General features: G+C 37.0%; 1 protein-coding gene across 4 annotated transcripts; it reads right to left on the bottom strand.

Annotated features, from left to right (window-relative positions):
- Positions 1 to 532: 532 nt before the first annotated feature.
- Positions 533 to 23558, bottom strand: pbrm1 (polybromo 1). Of its 4 annotated transcripts, none has more exons than XM_084101681.1 (31): positions 23435 to 23558; positions 23118 to 23252; positions 21705 to 21850; positions 21491 to 21588; positions 21242 to 21389; positions 20155 to 20301; positions 19915 to 20028; positions 19762 to 19830; positions 19576 to 19674; positions 19336 to 19421; positions 18573 to 18664; positions 17821 to 18037; positions 17611 to 17752; positions 16731 to 16825; positions 16306 to 16585; positions 15551 to 15656; positions 13946 to 14585; positions 13643 to 13854; positions 12447 to 12632; positions 11698 to 11855; positions 11327 to 11581; positions 10687 to 10832; positions 9272 to 9429; positions 8879 to 9062; positions 8536 to 8740; positions 7190 to 7391; positions 6944 to 7093; positions 5660 to 5815; positions 2968 to 3017; positions 2599 to 2812; positions 534 to 1148 (listed from the first exon to the last, which is right to left on the bottom strand). In XM_084101681.1, exons 2-31 carry the CDS (start codon positions 23131 to 23133, stop codon positions 976 to 978), a joined length of 4944 nt encoding a protein of 1647 aa, XP_083957807.1. In that variant the 5' UTR covers positions 23134 to 23252; positions 23435 to 23558; the 3' UTR covers positions 534 to 975. The 4 variants fall into 4 exon arrangements, with proteins under 4 accessions (XP_083957810.1, XP_083957807.1, XP_083957808.1 ...); XM_084101682.1 differs by having other exon boundaries at positions 19918 to 20028; XM_084101683.1 differs by lacking the exon at positions 23118 to 23252 and having other exon boundaries at positions 19918 to 20028.

The following is a 23558-nucleotide window of genomic DNA, read 5'->3' as shown; positions in this document are numbered from 1 at the left end:
AAATAAATAAATAAATAAAAAACTTTCGCAGCGGCTCTTCTCTTTCTTTTTTTCTATATTGTGACGGTTTCCTTTTTTGTTTATATAATGTTCTCAATGAAAATAAACTTTCACTGAGGCAAGTGCACAGTAATTAATGTTCTATTATGGATGTCTTTATCATCACGTTTCATCATATAGTCTTGTATTCAGCAAGGAAACTTGATGAAAAGTGACAGTAAAGATGTTGCAAATGATTTATATTTCTAATAAATGCTGTTTTTTTTATTTAACTTTCTATTCATTATAAAAGTCAATTTCCACAAAAATGCTGTTTTTTTTATGTAGATAAATGTTTCTTGTGCACCAAATCAGCATATTTCTGAAGGATCATGTGACACTTAAGATTGCTGAAAATTCAGCTTTGCTATTACAGGAATAAATATATTTTTTTAAATATATTAAACTAGAAAAGAGAGAGAGAGTTACCAGGATAAATTATAAAGATGGTTATTTTTCCTTACCATACAAAAGCAATTATATCCAGTAGTTTTGTCACTGTTAGTTTATTGAAACAATAGACAAGATAGTGTCCATTCCAAAATGATTTAAGCTGATACAACTGGGATGATATGAAAAATAGGCCTATTAACTTCTTGTCATACCATTTTACAAACCAAGACCCAAAAGCGGCCATTTCTACATTCTTTCAGAACAATCCTAACTTATTCGCCTCACAAATTACAATGAACAAACATTAAGGTCAACACTTTAAAGTTCAACATTTTATGAAAATGTTTAAATTGGTCTAAGAACATTTAATAGTCAACATACAAAATCAGCCAATTGAAAGTGCTATCAAGAAACATCAACACTAACGAAGCCAACATACAATATTTAGCATTACAAACCCCTAAACAGAACGTTATTGGATCACAACATGAAAACACTAAGAACAGCTCATCTCACTGTGTAAGAGTAATAAAGAGGAATGCTTCAGATGTTTTGGATGTTATACGTATGTTGAATGTTTAGTGTGTCTCGCAGCATTAGGTCCCGAAGTCGCCACAGAGCGTCAGCCATGGTCTTGTGAGCTCCCTTGCTCTTCAGCCAATGAGAGGGCAGACGGCTCTCCTGCTCTTTAGTGAGCCGCACATCTTTCCTGCGAGCTGGGGTCACACACACACACACACACACACACACACACACACACTATTAATAATTATAAATATTATTAATAATTATCTAATATAAATATTGTGCTATTGTTTAAAAGTTGAAGAGACAGTAAAAATATTTGTTACAAAAGATTTCTATTTTGAAAGAAATTCTGTTCCTCAAACTTTTTATTCATCAAAGAAACTTGGAAAAAATGCATCTGTTTCCACAAAAATATGAAGCAGCACAACTGTTTTCAACAGTGATAATAAGAAATGTTTCTTGTTGAGCAAATGTAGAGCAAATCAATATTTCTGAAGGATCATGTGACTCTGAAGGCTGGAGTAATAATGCTGAAAATCCAGCTTTGATCACAGGAATAAATTATATTTAAAAAAAATAATAAAATAGAAAACAAGCTATTTTAAACTGCAGTAATATTTTACACAATTATAGTTTTTTTTAAACTGTATTTATGCTCAAATAACTGTAGCTTTGGTGAGCATAAGATACTTTAAAAGCATTAAATAATCTTACCAACCCCAAACATTTTGAACAGTAATGTGAATGTTTATTTCATTTATAAACAATAAGTTCATAAACCAATAATACTATAAAATACTACTAATAATAATCTTACTTGGTATTGTGAAATTGTTTTATATATTATATATTGTATTTTATCATCCATAGGCTGGGTAAATCTCACTCATATTTTGCATTTTCTTTATGCAAAATGTAATTTTTTTTTTTTCGGTAACACTTTACAATAAGGTCTCATTTGTTAATATTAGTTAATGCATTAACTAATATGAACTAACAATGGGCAATATATTTTCGCAGCATTTATTAACCTTTAAACCTTCATGTTCATGTTAGTTGCATTAACTAATATTATTACACAGCTCTGTGGAATACTTGATTCTGATTGGTCAATCGCGCCATCCATCGGTATGTTATCCCCCAATAACAACCAATAAAAACTGATAACACAGGCTCATCCGGGTAACTAAAGTCAGCACTTTGCTCTTGCTAGAAACGGTTTTTCCTCATGGAAGTTTTGCGTTTGGTGAGATAATAACATATTAAAACTCAAAACAATATTTTCTGCACACAATATTGATTTCGTCACGTCGGGGTCGTGATCATCGTTTATTCTGCGATAACACCTGGATGTACATTATCCCTTACTTAACAGATACAGCTTTTAATATTAAAAAAGGTATTAGTAAATGTTGAGATTAACTTCAACAATGATTAATAAATGCTAGAAGTATGTTTCACTGTAAGTTCATGTTAACTCATGTAGTTAACTAATGTTAACAAATTAAACCTTATTGTAAAGTGTTACCATTTTTTCCATCTAACCTCAAGCCACCTGGCTACCTTGCTGTCTAAGTGTCTGCATTGGCAATGTTGGTTGACCATTAGAACATAATGTAAATCTGCCTTCTTACTCACCAGAGAGAGTTTGGTCCCATTTGCTGACAGTAGTGGACTCAGCACTGAGTCCTTCAATATACCTCAGGTAAGCCTCTGAGTGTAGCAGTCGCTGGGGTTTGGGTGGAGGAGCCACAAATATGGGGGTGGAGGGCTGCTGTAGAGAGGGCGTCCCAGCCTGCCCCTGTCCCGGGTAGGGTGGTGGAGCCTGTTGGCCTGAGTTCATCACACCCATCTACAGAAACACAAAGATTCAGAACGACTCGAAGCGCAGAAATGATCCCATTCAATCCAACCGTTGTTGCTGATTTTGTTGCCAGAGATAAAGTTGCATTAACATTTAGCATTCATATAAGGGATAAACGCAAAACCCTTCAAAATCAGCATTACCTGAGTCCCATAAGCACTTCCTGTTGAACCCGGGGCCATTCCATTCATACCTGTGAAAGAGGTATCAGCATACACTGAGAAGAAGAGACTTTCAAAGTAAACTGAGACCCTCAGCTCTTTCTGTTCATGTTTATCTGTGTAGATAATCAGTTCTACAGTGTTGAAACCATTCGAATCTGATCGTAGTTTATGGCATAATCCACAGAAGTTAAGACATCTGAAGTCTCAAATCAAGCAAAAGGAGAAATTGAGAAATTTGTTCACGCTGATGATATATAGTGAGTGACCAGGGGCTGTCAAGCTCCAAAACATGTTCAATGAAAGTACTGCATCTGACTCGTGTAATAAAGCAAACTTTCTGTTTGGAGAAGATCGAAATTCAAGTTGCTATTCGCTGAATGATAAGTTTTGTGTCAGGTTTGATATTAAAAGCACCAATCAGCCAAACACAGATTTTCATTGATTAATGAATTACATTTTGGACTGTTGCTGACACGAAACTGCAGCAGCTTCAGAGGAGGTAGCGTGGCCGAGCGGTCTAAGGCGCTGGATTTAGGCTCCAGTCTCTCTGGAGGCGTGGGTTCGAATCCCACCGCTGCCAATTATGTTTTGTGGGGCAGTTGTGGCCTAATGGTTCGAGAGTTAAAGAATAAATGTGTGTGTGTCGTTTGAATGTCATCTGCATCCAATACATCATTGGCTTTGTCGTGTGACCTAGCTTCAGCGCCATTTACCTGCCATTTACAACTCCTCTCCTGTGGCTCCATGGGATAGTCAAGTGTCTATCGAATGTGGACTCTGGAATCTGGCAGAAGTAGTAGGTCATTTACTATGTACTTTTTACCTACTGGTAATCAGAAATACTTCAGTTTTAGCATACTGTTTTTCGCAAACTAGTAGGGAAGTAGGGATATTCAGATGCAGCGATACTGTGTTTAGTCCCTTTTTGAAGCTTAACTGCTCCCAGTCACTATTGCTTTCGTTCTAATGAACAGAACTTGAATATTCTTCAAAATATCAAAAAAACACTTTATAATAAGGTCTCATTTGTTAACATTAGTTGATGTGTTAGCTAACATGAAATAAAAATGAGCAATACATGTTTAGAGCTATTATTAACCTTTGTTAATGTTAGTTAATAAAAATGTTAATGTTAGTTCACAGTGCATTAACTAATGTTAACAGATACAACTTGATTAAAAAAAGGTATTAGTAAATGCTGAGATTTACATGAACTAATATTAATAAATGCTGTAGAAGTATTGTTCATTGTTAGTTCATGTTAACTAATGTAGTTATCTAATATTAAAATAAATAAAATAAACAAAACCTTGTTGCAAAATGTTACTAAAATATTTAATTCTGGGTAACACTTTAAAATAAGCTCCCATTAGAACTAACATGAACTAACAATGAGCAATACATTTGTAACAGAATTTATTAGGGGTTGAAGTGTGTAGCGCTGAAACTCTATTGCAATTGTTAGAATTTCCAAGGATCAGCATTCTCCCCTAAAAGTGATCAGGCAGACGAAACCATAAGTCGTGGAGACTTGAATTTTTGAGGGAGGGTAGTACTCTCACCGTCTAACGTCACAAAGGTTCGCCCGATCGCCCTGATGGGGGCACTACAGCGATCAAAAGTACGTAATGGCTCATAACTCCTAAACCGTTCGTTGCAGACTCAAGTGTCTTATATAATTGAGATCCTTGACTCACGGCGAACAAAACATTCAAACGTTTTCGAAATTTTCTGGTATTTTGGAATTTTCGAAAAAACTACTTTTGCTAAATAGTCCTAGGATTTTGCCCAATCGGAACCAAACCAGTGCAGAAAGATTCTCTGGAATCTTATTGTCAATAATTATGTAAAAAAACTTTGAGTCGCGTCCGGGGCGGTGAGGTGAACTTCGCCAGTGAAGTTAGAGCGGCTGTCAGACAAGGTTAACGGAGGCCGATCGGAAGGAAACTCGCTGGGCCAGTTTGACTCACGGCCCTAGAGGCCTGCGAGAAATTCATAAGAAATCGGCTGTCAATCGAATCGCTGCTGTCAATCGAATTGTTTCACAAACTAGTCCTAGGTTTTTGGCTTAACCTCGATAGCTGTTAAAAAGCTTTAAAACATATATTACCTTAGTAAATTGCCTGTTTTGCCTTTAAATGTTTGTTTTTTTCATCTATGAAAAAAAACATAATACCTTTTACGCATGTGCTTAAAGGCGTTAAAGTGCTTGAACCCCGTTATTTGCTGCTTGCAGCTATATTTAACGTTAGTAATAAAAATACAACTGTTCATTGTTAGTTAATGTTAGCTCAGGTCTATTCAATAATACTAACAGACACAACTTTTTATTTTAAAAATGAATTATTAAAAGTTGAAAGATTAATAAATGCTTTAGAAGTATTGTTCTTTGTTAGTTCATGTTAACTAGTGCAGTTAACTAATGTTAACAAATGGAAACGTGCTGTAAAGTGTTACCACAACTTGGTGTTGTACGAATGAAAGACATGAGCGTGAGTAAATGATGACAGAACTGAACTATTCCTCAACAGAACATTGGGAGTCTCTTGGTTTTGTCTTGGTCCGGGCGGACAGTTTGCTCTATGGTACAGGTAGCCCCTCTTGTTAGGATTGGAGAGGCAGACAGGAAGCAACTGCGAGTGGGGACGTGTGGCTGTGAAGTGGTCCTTACCCAGATACGGCATGCCAGGCATACCCCACGGGAAGTGGAGTGGTAAGGCAGGCATCCCCATGGGATGTAGAGGCATGCCGGTCATGTTAATCATGCCATCGACAGGCCCCTGAAAGGGCAGCATGTGTGGCCTGTAACTACCCAGCATGCCTTTTCCTTGGAAGAGGAAGGTGGCGACACAACATATGCATGCATCAGTATATCATGCAGTTATGAGAATGAATTCATGCACTACAACGAAAATGAAAACTACAATTAGAGCATGTAAGCTGATTTATCATTCATGATGAAACATGAAACCCAACACACACACACACAAACGCACGCGCACACACACACACACCCCTTTTCCACAAATTGGGCACCAGAGCTGTGCTTAATCGGGCCCGTATCCACCCATTTCCACTGAGGAAAAGTGGTTCTGGGCCTGAAAAATCATCTTTGCAATGGCTGCTGGTACTTGCAATGGAAGCCAGAACCTTAGCATGTGAAGTACACTTTGATCAACTGCTTCGTTCTTCTCCAATTAGGTTGAGCTGCAAAGCTACTCCAGCAGCCATTTTAGTATTTAATAATATTTTGAATTATCTTTTACTTTCATATTTTCACTTCATATTTAAGTTTTTTTTATCAAACTATCAATTATGTTTTTGTTATTTTTAAAAATAAAAATAATTTCTATTTAACTTTATTTTTAATTATTATTTATTATTATTATTTTAATTAAGTTTTTATTCATTTTACTACTTCAATTCAAACATATTTTATTTCAGTTTTTAACATACATTTTTTTAAATGGCAAGTGTTTTCATCTAATATTTATATTTTAATTTATTTTTGTTATCCATCTGATAATTTTAGGATTATGCACCAAAATTTTAATTTAGGCTGATATTCAAATTCTATACCATTCTATATAAATTAATTCAATTGAAACTAAAATCATTTTAAATGCTACAAGTGATTTTTTTGGGATAAACAACCTGTTACGTCATTATTCAGCTCTCAAGTCAGTGGAAACGGATCATTTGGGAGAAAAGTCCTCTGAACCCATGGCTGAGCACCATCCCAATGAAAAAGGGGTAGTAAAGTTTCATGATTGTTACAGTTCATGCAGTAACTCTGATGGAAGATAACAGGCGTTAGTTTTGAAATTACAGACACCAAAACATGGCAGCTTTGTGAAAGGAAAGAACTGGCTGAAGATGGCACTGGAGATGAGTGTGTTAGCAGTTAGGCTTCGTATTGCAGCTCTGTGTGTCCACCACACCTGAGAGGGGTTACCTGCCATAGGCGTCATGCTGTGGCTAAGCATCCCCATGGGGGTCGGGGGGGGTACTACCCCCATGAGCGCCCCTACTGGGGTACCTGCTCTCGGGGAGTTCTGCGCTGCTCTTTCTCGCTCCTGCTGCTCCGCTACCTTGGCTGCCCGCTCTGAATCGACCACAAAAGATAAAAACAATTTGATGTTTCATGGAGAACCTGAAGACATTGAAGACAGTGTCCATATATGATTTCCAGGCACTTTACCTTCATACTCCGCTTTCTTAGTGGCCTCAAGGTTCCTCCACTCTGTGCCCACCAGTCGACTGAGCTCTCCAAAAGAGAAGTCAGGGTGCTGGGCCTTGATGACAGCTCTCATTTCACTGCTGAAGAGGATGTACCCACTCATGTTGATCTTCCTCTTTGCTCCCTCCTTCTTCGACAAACCCTTAATGGACTTTGGTGCGGACTGTGGGAAAATGAGATGCTGATGATCTAGTCTCGGCCTTAGAAAGGATGCATGAGGCTACTCGTGCTACTTTAGATTCAAATCACATACAAAAATACCAAAATCACTCGCTTCAATATGATTGGCAGAATTCTATGTAACAGGACAACTTTACTTTATAGTCATTTGCTGACTTTCTGCGGAAAAACTAGTCGCTGGAATTGAGCTAGCACTTTGTTAAAAACGCGAGACGCAGGTCAGTGGAGTGAAAAAATGTGTGAAGACCCAAAAGACGTGATGGTTAAAGATGTCAGTCTAGTGCGTGTTTACATTGAAAAACAATGGAAAAGTAGCGCAGTGGAATGCAAAAACGCGTTCTGTGTAAATGGCCCCTAACATGGCTTAATGTTACAATTTAAATTTCATAATGATACGGCATTATTCTAGTAATTTTGAAAATATTAATAATCTAGGGCCAGATTTACTAACAGCTTGCGCCAGCACAAACCCTCTTTTGCCGTTAAATAACTACTGTCAGGATTTACTGAAGACACGCGGTGAAATATTCAATGCATGGACAGGTTTATTTTTGCGGCTGACCTTATTGCATATGCATTTGTAGGAGTTTCCCCTTCAGACACAAAATTTATGGGAGGAGAGTATTTAAATAAATCATGTAAGGTGATTTACTAAGGTTTGCTCTAGTCAATTTACTAGTATTTGCACCATTATTTACTGGCATTAACTTAAATCTGACGCTTATTTGCGCTGCTCTTGGTAGATTGTGTTATTATTGAAATGATCCGGCTGCGTCTGTGTGTTTTTTTTGTTTTTTTTTGCGTCGGTTTTTTTATCAAGCACAGAACTTTCCACTCCCATTGGTGCTTTTTTGGTTTTGCGCTCTCACGCTAATTTGCCCTGTTTAGTAAATCTGGCCCTAAATCTAATAATGACCAGTTTACATGTCCCAAGTTGGCAGTTTTTGACCAGAATAAGTTAAATAGTGAATACTCTCGCTCTTCGTGACTACTGATTATCAGACAATACAGTATGAGATACCTTCTGAGATCAGTGGTTTAAATCATTGAGGGACACCTACTGCTATTCCTATTGCTCTTGCACAAGAACAAACAATGGTTTTCATTCAACAACAGAGACTGCAGACCTGCGGGGGGGCGTAATGCAGCATGTCCATGTCACCGGTCAGCTGAGTCTGAAGCTGAGGCATGCAGTGAGCATCAGAACCGTCTCCATCATCATCACCCAAATCCTCCAGCTCTTCATCCGTCATGTCCGCAAACTTGGCCTCCAACTCTTCGATCTTCTTATCGAGCAGCGGAGACGGCTCCTTCTGAGGCACTATGAGCTTTCTGAACAAAAGATAACCAAAAGCATGAGTCCAATGTTCAATGTTGGGACTGAAACGAGCAATCCCACAGCTATACACTAAAGTCTGTTTTCTAAGTAAATCGAGTTTTATTTTTCTTTGGATTACTGAAGCAACTGACCGAAAGTAATAGATTTCATCCTCGACTACTTTGGCAGACAGAGAGAAACGCTTCAGCCCTTTAAACTTCTTCATTTGCTTCTCACTCTCGATGTAGCGGCTCTCACACAGCAACACATCCTCCTCCGGCATTTCAGTTGGCCGGCATGACAGGAAATCTTTGAAAGAAGACACTGTACACTTCCCTGAGGACAAAAAACACTCCAGATGAGGGAGAAGACATGGTGATAAGATTTAATCAGGGAAACTAACACATCACTTCATGTAATAATAGTCCTTTCAATGTAAATAAAAGTGGCAGAGTCAATGTATTTCAGTCAATGTTCTTGAAACCACTCAGTAATACAACTGTAATGATGGAACTTAACTTCGGGGCCAGCCAAAATACTGTTACCTCCAATACAAGTCATAGGACAGGATTCTTCCAGGTTACTGAGGAATACTTCCTTCTTGTAGAACATCTTAGTAGGTTCATGCTCGGTCTCCTCGGGATGGATGAAGATGGGCCCGAAAAAATAGGCAGCTCCATCTCGCACCCACATCTTCTCTATCCTATTACAAGACAAAATCATTTATATATCAGGAGACACTGTCATGAATCCAAGTTTGCTGGTCTTGTTGTTATTGACATCTTAGGAAGTGGCAGTTGGGATTTAGAATCTATAGCTACAATAAGTACAAACAGAAGTAAAATAACCAAGAGGGATTGCTATGCAACATTAAACAGTCAGTTTACCCAAAACAGTATTATGATGTTAACATCAATGACACCAAATGCGGTTGGCTCCCTTCATATCGTATCTCCGTATCTTTTAACCAAATGCGACATCCAAGACCTCAGAGGACGGGCCAGATTTACTAAACAGGGCGATTCCAAAAAAGCACCAATGGGAGTGGAAAGTTCTGCAATTGATCTACTGACGACGTGCAAATTAAAGAACACAGTCGCAGTCGGATCATTTACATAATGACCAACGCAATCCAAGAGCAGCGAAAATTAGCGTCTGGTTTAAGGCCTGCTTTTTTAGACAGTAAATAATGGCGCAAATACCAGTAAATTGACTAGCACAAACCTTAGTAAATCACCTTGCATGATTCATTCAAATACTCTCTTCCCATAAATTTTGCGTCTGAAAGAGAAACTCCTAAAAATGCATATGCAATAAGGTCAGCCGCCTTTTCAACGTTAATTTTTCACTGCGTGCCTTTAGTAAATCCTGACAGTAGTTTTTTAACACCAGAAGAGGGTTTACACTGCCGCAAGCTGTTAGCTGTTACCAAATCTTTCACATTTCAAAAAGTTTATAAAGACACGAAGCAGTTTAATCCAAGTCTTCTGCATCGATCAATATTTATATAATAATAAAAGCCTAAATTAATCTGTTGATCATATGAATCCATTGTGTGTCTTCAGAAGACTTAGATTAAATCAATCAATTTATATGAATTCCTTTTGTCTTTATGAACTTTCTGAAGTGTCAAAGTTTTGATCAATGGACTTTCAATGGAGGGACAGAATGAAATATCTCAAGTTTCATTAAAAATATCTTCATTTGTGTTTCAAAGAACAACAAAAGTCTTCTGAGCCTGGAATGATATAACTGCGAGTACTTGTTGACAAAACCCTTTTATAGTTCCTTTTTGTTCTTTTCGAAGCTCTACACTGTCCGTTCCCATTTGATTTAATTGTATGGAAAAGAGCAGCATGAATATTCTGCTAAATATCTCCTTTTTTGTTCCACAAAAGAAATGACGGCATATAGTCTGGAAGAACATGAGCAACACTGCGTCTCGTCATTGGTACCCTACCTGCCCACACGGTTGCGAACGAGCCCATGAGAGCGGATGTAGACGCAGTCTCCCACTTTCAGCCACATGTCGTTGTAGCAGAGCTGCTCGTAGTACTGGCAGCCTGGCTCGCCGTTACTGACCTCCATGGTAACATCCTCCCTCTCCTGAGGACACAGATTGACAGTCAGGCAGCATGTGTCAAAGATATTCAATATCAGCCAATATACACTGCCACTACCAAAAAAGTTGCTGTTTGGATTTAAATAGGCAAATTGACAGTTCTTCTAACCCTAATTGATGGAGTGTGTAGCTTTTCATTTCTTAAACAACCATGTAGAAAGACACATCATGGCCATATTCAAGGATGACAATGTCAAGATCCATCAGGCTCAGATTGTGAAAGAATGGTTGTGAGCATGAAGAATCATTTTCACACATGAATCGGCTCCTCTGAGTCCAGAGCTTAAATTCACTGAAAGTCTTTGGGATGTGCTGGAGGAGACTTTACAGAGTGCTGGACTCTTGCATTGTCAATATCATTGTCAAGATCTTGACCAAAAGCTGTTGCACATTTATTTCCATCAAGAGGTGCATTCATTTTTGGTCAAGATCTTGTATTTTATTAAATGAATGTATTTTGAGTAAGTGTTTGTCTTACCTTATCAATGATAGATGGTACAGCTTTACCATCCTCTACCACCTCAGGAGGCTTGTCACTCTCCTGTTTGGGTGCAAACATGGAGGCCACCCGAACCACAGGCAAGGTCACTTCACGAATGACGAACTTCACTGAGCTCAGGGGCATCGTCCACATCTTGATCTTTTTGAAGGACTTGGTTTTAGCAGAATAACGAGACTCGCAGACAAAAACGTCTTCAGGTCGGAAGCTGTCAGGCTGAAGCTTGAAATACTCCTGGAATAAGAGGTTTTATCAAAGCAGATTTATAATGTTTTTAAAACGTAGTATTAATGTAAAAGTGTATTTTGTCTTATTGGGAATGTGTTGGACTCATCGCAGAATGATATTACCTTCACAAACATGACGACACATTTGCCCATTATTTTATTGACAGGAATTTTGTTGTAATAGTCGCTTTTGAAAACTTCTTTCTCAAGAAATTTGCGTGTTGCAAGATGAAATGTTTCGTTGGGTCTGTAGAACCAGCAGCCATAAAGCCAGTTCTCTCCTTCATGAAAAGATACATACACATACTTTAATTAATGCCACTGTTCAAAAATTTGGGGTTGGTAACATTTTTTAAAGTTTTTGAAGGCTGCATTTTTAAATAAGTAAAAACAAAAATATTGTGAAATATTACAACTTCAAATAACACTTTTCTGTTTCAAAATATTTTTTAAATGAAACGTATTCATGTCATGGCAAAGCTGAAGCATCATTACTCTAGTCTTCAGTGTCACATGATCCTTCAGAAATCATTCTAATACGCTGATGTGCTGCTCAAGAATCAGTTCTTATTATTAGCATTATCATTATTATTATCGTGCTGCTTTTTATTTTTCTAGAAACCATGATACATTTTTTTTAAAGATTCCTTGATGAACAGAAAGTTAAAAAAGAACAGCATTTATTTGAAACATGATATTTTCCGGTCACTTTTGATGTATCAATTTCTTTCATTTAAAAAAAAAATTAAAAAAATCTTACTGTTCCCCAAATCTTAACAGTAATGTATATTCTCAATCAATAGTGTTATGAAACAACATAAATGCATAGCACATGTTGACAGCATGTATCTAATGATTTCTGGATGTAATACCTGCATCATCCTGCCACAGGCGCTCTATGCAGACGATGTGCGGCTGCAGGTTTGGTTCTGTGGGCTCCACATAAACATAGTCTCCCACATGGTACATGTTGTCCTTGAAGCTGCAGTCCTGGCTGTAGTTGCGCTGAAGGACTCCCTGCCATCCGCCGCCTGCTGTGTCCTCACTCTTCTCAGCCTCTGGAGATCAACGTCAAAACATTAATAACAGCCATCTGCACCACAGTGCAAAGTTTAGGGAGCAAAAACTGTGTCTGAACACAGGAGATAACTCCACTAAATGATTGTTTTGTGTGTATAGAATAAAGGAGTCGCTACCAAAATTGTGATGGTTAATAAAGGCTTAATATTTATCCTGTTTGATTATGGTTTGTGGTTACAAAACGTTTGTCACTTCTGTAAATGGGTCAATGGTATATAAGGGTTTCTAAGTTAAAGAAAAATCATTTTTTTCTTTTTTTAAAATCCATTTTAATACAAGCTCTTAGAAATGTACTCTTTTTTCATGTAGGTCATATGGTTCTGAAAAACATTTATGCCATTTTTAACTGTGCCAAGTTAAATTTTTAATCAAAATGACTAAAAATGTAGTGTAAACATCAAGTATAAATGAATTACATATTTTCCTTAAAACATGTGAGTGTACACGTCATTATCAAAACATACCTTTTTCAAGGTAAAATGTTTTTTTTTGTTTTTTTTTAAATCATGAAATATGAATGAATAAATATTTCACTTGAATTGAAGGATTTCACTTGAATTCAAAAAATGAATTTGAATTCAGAAATTAAAAACATGCTTATTTTTCCAAGCTCATTTTTTTCCAAAAAATATTTTTTTCTGAATTTAAAGATATGATACAATCTAATATTTTATTGACCTTGATATGGCAGATTATACATAATATTACATATAACCAAAATATATAAATGTCAATGTTTATATATATATATATATATATATACTGTATAAGTACTTATTTATATAAATGCTAGCACTATATACTAGCAAAAAGTACTATATATAAGTATTTCACTTAACTCAAAAAATTAACTTGAATTCAGAAATTAAAAACATGTTTATCACAGAAGAGGTATGTTCAAGTAATTGTATGTATGAATTGCATTTTATGATGAATTTCTGAATACATAAACTGATTGAAAAACAACTGAATACTGCAGGAACGGTACCTTTTTTCTCTTCTTCTCTCTTGAGTTTATCCTCTTCATATTCTTTGGGCAGCTTCTCTTTCTTCTCTTTCTCCACGTCGCTGTGCAGGTGTTTAGTGGTGTAACTGAGGGCGGGCGTCAGCAGAATCTCTCCGTTCTTACACAGCTCATCTCTGATCCGGATGAAGAACTGCTGGAGCTCCACAGAGTCCTCGAAGATCTCAGAGTCCGTCCTACGACACAATTTAAACATTTTTAAACACAACTCTTTACCTCTCCAGGTACAAAAACCCCAGGACAAAACGAGTACATGACGAGCATCACCTGTGCAGGCGTCTGGCTTTCTCCAAAACTTCAAACATATGGTCCTGGAACACATCTAGCCTCCTATAACGGCCCTTATCCACGTTAGCTCTGATGATCTCAAAGTTCAGTGGAGTCTTATCGGAATTGTTAGGATCAACGGCTGGAATCTCCGCCAGTGAGTCACTATAGCAACGCCCCTCGTCATCCTGGTGGCCAAGCACTGAGACGAAAAGATTGCGGATGAGCTCCTGGATGAGCCGTGCAACATCTGGGACATGCGCGTCGTCGCCGCCCTCCAAGTCCCTCCTAGTCTCCAAAAGCACTTTGTGAAGCACCAATGCGTCTTTGTAGATCAGCGATTCAGGCTCGTTATAAGTGCAAGCATTGTTGAACATCAAGACTAAGTCTTCCACCAGAGCATCAACATCCTGGTACTTGTTGGCCAGCATGTGGCTCTTGACCTTCTCCATGTCTGTGGGTTTCTTGATGGCCACATAGTAGTCTGGAAGCTCAGCGCGGGACGGGAGACGGAGGAAGATTGTGCTGAGGCGCCGTCCACGCTTGTCAGTGTAGTTCTTCACTGCTTCATAGAGCTCGTTGAGTTTCTGTTGGAGAGGGGTCAGGTACTTGGACTTTTTAGGAGAGATGCCACTCTTCCCTGGAAAGACAGTGGCACACGGTCAGTCACAGCTTCTCCTAAGAGGACTGGTGAAAACCATAACTCCTGAGACTTCCCTCCAAAAATAAGAGCTTAAATTCAGAAGTTTTTTTTAATGTTAAAGTCCTCCTGTGGTGAAAATCAAGCGTTTAATGTCTATGTGGTGTTTTTAATATGCTTTAAGACAAACCATGTACAAATTCATAAGTCGACACCATTGCTGAGTATTTTCTCCTTAAAACTGCAGTGAACCAAAGACAGTCTCAAAAACACGGTTTGAAATCGCTGGTGTTTCTGACGTCACAAACTACCTTGTAACCAATCAGATCAACGTGTGATCGTCAACGAGTGGATCTCCGAGCTGAGTGAGTGAGTGGAGGCGGGGCTCATTTGCATATTCATAAAACTGCATATACTAAATGAGGCAAGGGTGTAGAGTTACATTCAAGCTATTTTAAGGCATGCATTTTTTTTTTCTCAAAGAAAAATGTTTAAATATGTCATTTTGGTGAACAGAGATGAGTTTTAAGGGATAAAATTATTGACTAGAGTGGGACCTTAAAATGACATGGCACTGTGTACCACAATGATTATTGGCTCTGTGATGAATGCTTTGTTCTTTTTCTGTAGGTCGAAAAAAAGATCTGTATAAGATCTGATTTTTCTGTATAAAAGAGTCTGCTAAATGCATAAATGGAAATAGTTTTGGGAATATAATTGTTTTACAATTCCAAGTGGTGTAAAAATTACACACTTCCAATTTAAATAGGATCACACTGCATTTTCTGACTAGTTGTGGTAGAATTGATGAAAAACTGTCCAACAAAGAGTGTCTGACAAACATGTATGTTAGTTTAAAACTGGACAACAAACCCCAAAGTAGGGTTGCACGATTTGGGGGAAAAAATTTTATTGCGATCTTTCTGATAAATGTTTCTGATAAAAAAACTGCTTTCTAAACATACTAATTTTCAGCTTGGGTGAAACGATATCCTCGTCATCCGGCGGCGGTCCAAGTTCCCTTCGTTTTTCTCTTAATATCTTCTCCAGAACGTTGGCGTCATTGTAAACCTAGAGTCAAACCAAATAACAAGCTAGTCATGAAACGTTAGTATCATAATCCCTACAACAATGAAATTCTTCAGAAAGCTCATTTTCATGCTCATTTACCAGTGGTGCCCAATCCTGTTCCTGGAGATCTACTGCTGTGTTCCAGATTTTTCCCACCTCATTCTTAGATATAATGTCTGGAACGCCACTCAAAGTTGGCGTACATCGATCAACCCCAACCTTAGCGAGATGCGTCATTTGACGTCACTTCTAAGATGTCAGCAAGTCCTGCTTCCAATGAGCTTTTGAATTTTTTGCTTTTGAAAGCAACTTTATGTTGTTTTTATTCTGTTTTTGCCATAATTGACGCAAAAACACAATATGCTCTTGTTGTGTCGTGGCGATATCATGTGGTCAACATGTGAACCTGATTGCCTGGAACTCACTGAGGTCTTGAAGTAGGACATTTAATTTGGGATAATCCCAGCATACCTACCTTCCAGCCCTGCTCAACACACCTGTCTGTAATTATCAAGTGCTCCTGAAGATCTTCAGATTCTGGTTTGATCAGTGTTGGAGCTGAAATTTGCAGCTGAAATTTGCAGGAACAGGATTGGACACCCATGCTCTATACGGTCTTTCCAAGCTTATTAGTGACCCTTAAACTCACTTGAGAGCCTTCTTCATTGTAGTGACGTGCATTACGGAACATCAGCTTCATGTCCTCCATCATGGAGTCCTCACTGGGGTATCTGTCAGAGCGGATGTTGTGGTCTATGGTCCTCAGGTCCATTGGTTCCAGTATAATCTTGTAGTAGTCTGGGTAGTCTTTTTTTGAGGGCTTGACCATGAAGAGTTCGCAGAGTCTCCGTCCTGTGCCCATCTCCCGAGCCTCTGCCACAGCAGCGTACAGAGCCTTCATGCGGTTTTTCTTTGTGTTCTTCTTATGGCTGCAAGAGGTGATGCGTTAGTCATGCGTTAGCAACTGCCACTCTTGCAAAGCGTGAATGTCCCAATGATGCCCTATACACTATGTACTCGACTATGTAGTACCAAACACATACTACCAGTGGTTCACTAATGCTGTAAATGTACCTTTTGCGCTTGACGCTGCCGCCATCAGAAAGCGTGGATGAGAGCATACTGTCACCATCTTCATCGTCTCTCCTCATCAGTTCTTTCCTCTTCATCTGAAGACACACGTATACATCAACATAAAGTGAAGACAAAACGGATTCTTTCTGGATGTCACACGTTGGTGGAACATGTTTAATAGTTCATGTGACGAACTGTAGGTTCATTTGGGGCTGCATGATAACGGTTAAACCGATAATCATGATTTAGGAGAATGTCAGCTCATATGCATGGCTTAATTTTCTTCATCTAGTTTCCTGGTTTATTATATTTAGTCTATCATATAAATAAATACATTCTACATTATGAAAACTTGCTTCTCTCAAAATCTAAACCTGTGAAATTCCATATATTTCTGTAACTTCAACAATTTCCAATGATGTTAATGTTTTTCTATTAAACAACAAAAAAGATTTATTACAGTTTATCACAGAGAAGGTTCAATTAATAATAATAAAAAAGATTATATGCAAATAAATATCATTACATTATAAATTAATATTATATTTAATAATAAAACATTTGAATATATTTTATTTTTAGATATTTTTCACAGTATAAATGTACAGATCCCACACATGACATTATGGGGAAAAAACAAGATATTGTTTAAGAACGAATTGATTTGTGGCCACATTATACTAATTCATTTCCTCATTTTAGTTAAATTGTGGTCATTTCAAGGGAGCGAATTCTTAATTAATGGCTACAATATCTATTTTTTATTCTGCATGTCATGTAAAGCACAAATGACAGCACAAATCTAACTGCACTGCCTATTGAGTCACTGTAATTCACAGTAATTTATAACACGTCACTGAGCGGAACGGATTTATATTACCTGCAATATTTGCTGCAACTTCAGCACGCGCTTGTAGATTTGAGAGTTGGGAGCGTTGTAGCGTTTCGCATTCTCAAACATCAGGTTGAGGTCTGTATCTATCTGTTCCACACTTTCATACTCGTTGTTCTTCATCTTACTCCTGAGGAGAGATAAAATACATGTCATCCTCTGTTGAAAACCGAGGAGCGTCCTACTGTCCTACTGCACCTTATCTGCTGGAGGGAGATTGGATGGCTGATCTGATGGAAGTAGTTGGGCAAGTCTTTCCTGGAGGGCAGCTGAAAGAAGGGCTCGGCTAGGAGCTGTCCCTGGTTGTTTCTGCCGCCCCGCACTGCCTCATACATCTGGAAGATGGGGTTGCACATGTCCATGCTGGAGTGCAGGCTCTCGGCCTCTGACTCGCCTTCATCGTAATGAACAGAGCCTTGAGAACATGGAAACAGTCTTCTGATTAGCATACATTAAGGATGCACCGAAATGAAAATTCTGGGCCAAAACCGAAAATTCTGGATGCACTTGGCCGAAAACTGAAACTGAAAATTACTAAAAAAAAAAAAGTTTAATTTCTTATTTTAAATTAGTTTTTTTTGTATAATTGTATTATTATTAAACTTTTTTATTAAATTCAATAATTTAATTTGACTTAAAAAAAAAATTAAGCCAATAAAATAAAATATCCCACTTTTATTTCAAGTAACAAAAATTGGACAGAAAATAGGCCTATATTAAAATAATACTAAATATCAATATATTATTCTTTATTCAGTTCTATGCGGGGCGGGGAGGGGAGGGGTGGCATATTTTTGGCCTTTTTTCTCTTTCGGCCAAACCGAAAATGCCATTTCCAGCCGATAATTTTCAGCAGCCGAAATTTCGGTGCATCCCTAGTTTATAGTATATAAGACAAATTCTAACATACTATATTGATGTTACATCTCTGTCTTCGACAGTGCTATTACCAGTTAGTATGGCATCCTCTTCGCTCTCTGAGCCGTACTGTAGAGCAGTGGTGATGGAGGAGAGTCTGTCTCCTTGTGCAAACCTTCTGTTCCTGTTCACAAACACCAGAGCAAAAACAATACAAGTCAAACTTCACAGAATATAAATGTTTTAGTTTGTAGATAAAAATCATTCATTAATTTAAAACCCACACATTAGAGTGGGTACATAACACCATGTTACAAACCTTAAAAAAATGAAACTTTTTATATAATTTTTACTATATTAAAATGGTGCAATTGTAAAATTACGCAAATGCAAATATCATATTGCCAAAAGTAAAAAAAAAAATGCTGCATGTTGTAAAACTAGCACATTTCTTAAAATTATTTTATGATATTAAAATGTAATCCATGACTTGTAATCCACAAAATGTAATCCATAATTTACCTCATCTTGTGGCTGACAACTAATATATTTAATACAATTCTATAATTCTATTCTATATACTTACGATAAAATAACTAACTAATAAAGTGAGTTATGATAATATGTAATCCATAACACAATTTACCTGATCCTGATGCTACTTTTATTATAATATTAAAATGTAATCCATGATTTGTAATCCATAAAATATAATCCATAATTTACCTCATCCTAATGCTGAAAACTAGTATATTTGATACAATTCAATAATTCTATTCTATTTTACATACTTAAGCTAAAATAACTAACTAATAAAATGTGTTATGATAATATGTAATCCATAACACAACTTACCTGATCCTGATGCTACTTTTAACAGGTTCTGCATGTTCAAGCTCCAGTTTTCTCTGTGCAAAGATCTTTTTGATGGTGTTTGCATCCTGGAAATGCATGACTTTACATTATATATATATATATTACACACACAACATGGCATTATAGATGTATTAAAATATTACAAAATGCTAATCAGTGCAAGTCTAAGATATTATATAAATTGTATACAAATGTAACAGATTTTCAGTGACACATTACTTTAAACACTTGTGATCCGGGTTCATTGTAGGTCTTGGCATTTTTGACTAACAAGTCAACGTCTTTAGCCATATGGTTTACACTTTTATAGTAGCACATCTAGGGGAAAAAAGACACAAACTTCAGTGTAAATCGATAATAAATGGTGATAAGCTGTAATAGAATATGATCATAATAATAAGATACCTGTATTCGGTGTGCAACGATCTTCAGATCTATTGGTTCTTTAATAATAGCATAATAATCTGGATATTGCTGAAAAAGAATGTTTAAATGTTTAATTAATAATAATAATAATATAATATGTTTGTGTATGTACTCAAATGAAACTGAGACAACTACCACTTTAGAGGGAAGTCTCTGGAAAAGTTCACTGATGAGACGCCCGTGTTCTGTGTACGTCAGCACAGCATCCAGAAGCTGCCCGAGAACTTCCTTAAGGCTTGAGACGGACTGTACAAACAAAACAAAGCAGAATTAATTCAACTCTGCCCAAACACATCTAAAGCTCTTCTGAATAGGTCCTAATCCTCCCTGGTGACAGACACAACATGACCGTCAAGATCTGCGACCTCTGACCTCCTCCTCTGTGGCCCCTCCAGGGGTTTCCTGTGTGTCGTCATCGTCATCATCTTCATCATAGTCTCCTCGCTGCACAAACTCGTTTTTGGTGCGAATGTACAGATCCCACAGTTTACAAGCCGCTCTGTACTCCGGAGTTTCTGGCTGCACAGGAAAAGAGGCTTTAGCGTATTTTGATTTGTATTTATTTATTTTTTGGCATTTGTGAATTTCTTATTTTAATGATTTGGTAGATCTAAAGCAATAATCATCAATATTTCAATCTCATTTTCTCAAACCTATTCATGGCACAATAATTAAAACGATATACAAATATATTTCCCGGTCTAGTTTAGAATTATTAAGATTGTTTAATGTTTTTGAAAGAAGTCACTTCCACTCACCACGTCTGCATTTATTTGAATAAAATACAGAAATATGATTAGAATTTAAAAAAACGGTTTTCTATTGTAATATAGTAAACTGTAATTAATTCCTGTGATCAAAGCTGAATTATCAGCATCATTACTCCAGTCTTCAGTGTCACATGATCCTTCAGAAATCAGTCTAATATGATGATTTACTGCTCAAGAAATCTTTTTATAATTATCAATGTTTCTTATTATGAATATTTTTGTGGAAACCTGTAAGTTTTCTTTTTTAAGAAATTCATATTTTTATTCAGCAAGGACACGTTAAATTAATCAAAAGTGACAGTAAAGATATTCATAATGTTACAAAAGATTTCTATTTCAAATAAATGCTGTTCTTTTGAACTTTCTATTCAACAAACAATCTTAAAACGTATTTCACAGTTTCCACACAAATATGAAGCAGCACAACTGTTTTCAACATTGATATTAAGAACTGTTATAATAATAATGCACAAATAATAATTAGGCAGCAAATCAGCATTTTGGAATGATTTCTGAAGGATCATGTGACACTGAAGAAATGATGCTGAAAACGTACAGGAATAAATGACATTTTTAAATATATTAAAACAGTTATTGTAATAATATTACAGTTTTTACTATACTGATGCAGCTTTGGTGAGCATGAGAGACTTCAAACATCTGACTGCTAGTGTAAGATATATACGCACTTTGTAGTACGTCTTGGCATTGTTGAATAAGAGCTGAAAGTCGGCTGTGAGCTGCTCAACATCATCATACTCCTCCATCTTCAGCTTCTGCTGGATCTTCATCATGTCGATGGGCTGCGACACCACATCATAGTAATCCGGCTGGTTCCTGTGGGGAAGCATTGCATGTCTTATGCACTGTGATGTTGAAACTGTTTAAGTTTTAGATATTCAGATAACGACTGGCTCGATCTCTCGTGTGTCACTGACCTTCTCTTTGGTGCTCTGATGAAGAGTTCACACAGCATCCTGCCCTGATCATCCTTATAGTCTCTGATAGTGTTGTACAACTCATGACACACAGCAATCTGTAAGGAAAACAGATGACGCACTAGAATATGCAATATTCCTAAAGCAGATTGTGAAGTCACTTGATCTGTGAGAAATGGATCACATCAAATGTACATGAAGTGTATGAACTCACAGGGTCAACAGTGGGGATGTTTGTGGTTCTTCTCCTCTTCCGACTGGTTGAAGGTATGGATGTTGTCTGGCTGTCCTCAAAATCTCCTCCGCTCACACTGCTGGATGGAGACGTGGCTCTCCGTCGCTTTGAGCCCATTGTAAACGCTAGAAAAGAGATGTAATAAGTCAAATAGTTAGCTTTTAGCTTATTTAAGATTAAACTGAATTACTGCTGTTGAAGTAAAGTTGTTGCACAGTAATACTACTAATTTACTACCGGGGTACTAACAGAATTATGTGATTAAGAGCAAACCACTGATTGCGCCAAAACGTTATAGTCACAGTTACTAATAATAAGATACAACTGTGGTTATTTGCTATATACCAACACTGTTATCAAAATCAAAATAAATAAAATGAAAAAGATTCTGAAAACTCTGCTAGAATGAGATCAAATATGAACTTAGAAATATTTCATAATAGTAACAATAATTGTAGTGACTGATATTTTGGTGGAAACTATGCTTATCATGGTAAAGGGTATCAGTAAACGAACATTTTCAAATCAAATTTAATAATGTATTTATTAACAATAGCCATAAAGTATTGTCATTGGCTTCATCGTGAATTAACAGTAATCCCACAATACAGTAATACTAGTTAGTGCCATTTACTAACAGAATTATGTCTAGACATCCATTTACCAGTGTTGTGTTTATAAAAATGGTAGCCATAGTTAAAAAAAAAAGAAGTTATTATTGCTAAAAAGAAAATGGCAACTAGTATTAGTCACCACCACAAATAAATAAATAAAATAAAAAATAAGCAAAATGCCAGAAAGATTCTAACACTGATTGATGGATATTCCTTAATTATTAATAAATATTTTACAGTATTTTCATCTTTATAACTGTATATGTGGAATATATGGGAAATTGTTTTCAAATCAGTGCATGTATTACAAGTTAGGCTGTAAAATCGATGTGTGTGTGTATATATATTTACATGATCATATTTATATATGTTATACATATTTGTGTGTGTATATACACACACATACAGTATAATTATAAATATATTATGTAAACAGACTTTTGTTAAGATGCAATTAATCGATTTTACAGCACTAATTAAATAAGTATTTAATACAATTAATTGATTATTGCTGGTGTAGTAGAAAATTAGCAGTAGTCCTAAAGTACAGTACTGCTTGTTAATACCAGCTTACAAATTAGTGGCAGCAGATAACGTGTAAACACTCATGTGCCATTTAAGAGAAAGATGTCCACACTTTTGAAAGTATGCAGATATAGAACAACACAAGAAGCTGCATATCAATAGAGTCTTCTGCACAACCCGGATTTTTATTATGCTGTTATTACAATAGCACCTCCAACATGAGTGATGTGCAGCTATGAGACAATGCGTGAACCTGTGATCAGATGCATTTATTATCACGTCTGATGATCACAGCCACTTCAGCAGTGCGATGATGATGATGATGAGGATGATGATGATGAGGATGATGATGGTGAAGGTGGGACCGTTATGTGTCTGCAGACACAAGCTGTGTGACACATGCATCAGCACAGGCGGATAAAAACAAAGACACACACACACATACATACACACACGCGCACGCACGCACTGGGCCATGCAACACTCTGCGTGATGATGCTCGCGCTTTATTATAGCATGAACGGTAGATATTGCAAACAATACACAGAGCGCGCGAGGTGCAGGCCTTACCGTCCGTGTCTGATCAGCTGTCTCTGAGAGCTGTCTGAGGACTGACACACATTCAACAAGGAGGCTGAGTGATTTATTAAGAAACTGAGGGAAAAAAATTAACCCTTCACAGCGCGAGAGCGGA

The sequence above is a fragment of the Abramis brama genome, assembly GCF_963993115.1.
Source record: "Abramis brama genome assembly, chromosome: 23".
Lineage (NCBI taxonomy): Eukaryota > Metazoa > Chordata > Actinopteri > Cypriniformes > Leuciscidae > Abramis > Abramis brama.
This window is presented reverse-complemented; position numbering and strand designations above follow the sequence as displayed.

Excerpts from the sequence above, each read along its gene's own strand:
- pbrm1 (XM_084101681.1), bottom strand. Across the intron at positions 15,657-16,305 it reads ACAATGAAGAAGGCTCTCAA|GTTTACAATGACGCCAACGT; the intron begins GTGAGTTTAAGG and ends GTTTGACTCTAG. Across the intron at positions 1,149-2,598 it reads ATGGGACCAAACTCTCTCTG|CTCGCAGGAAAGATGTGCGG; the intron begins GTGAGTAAGAAG and ends GTGTGACCCCAG.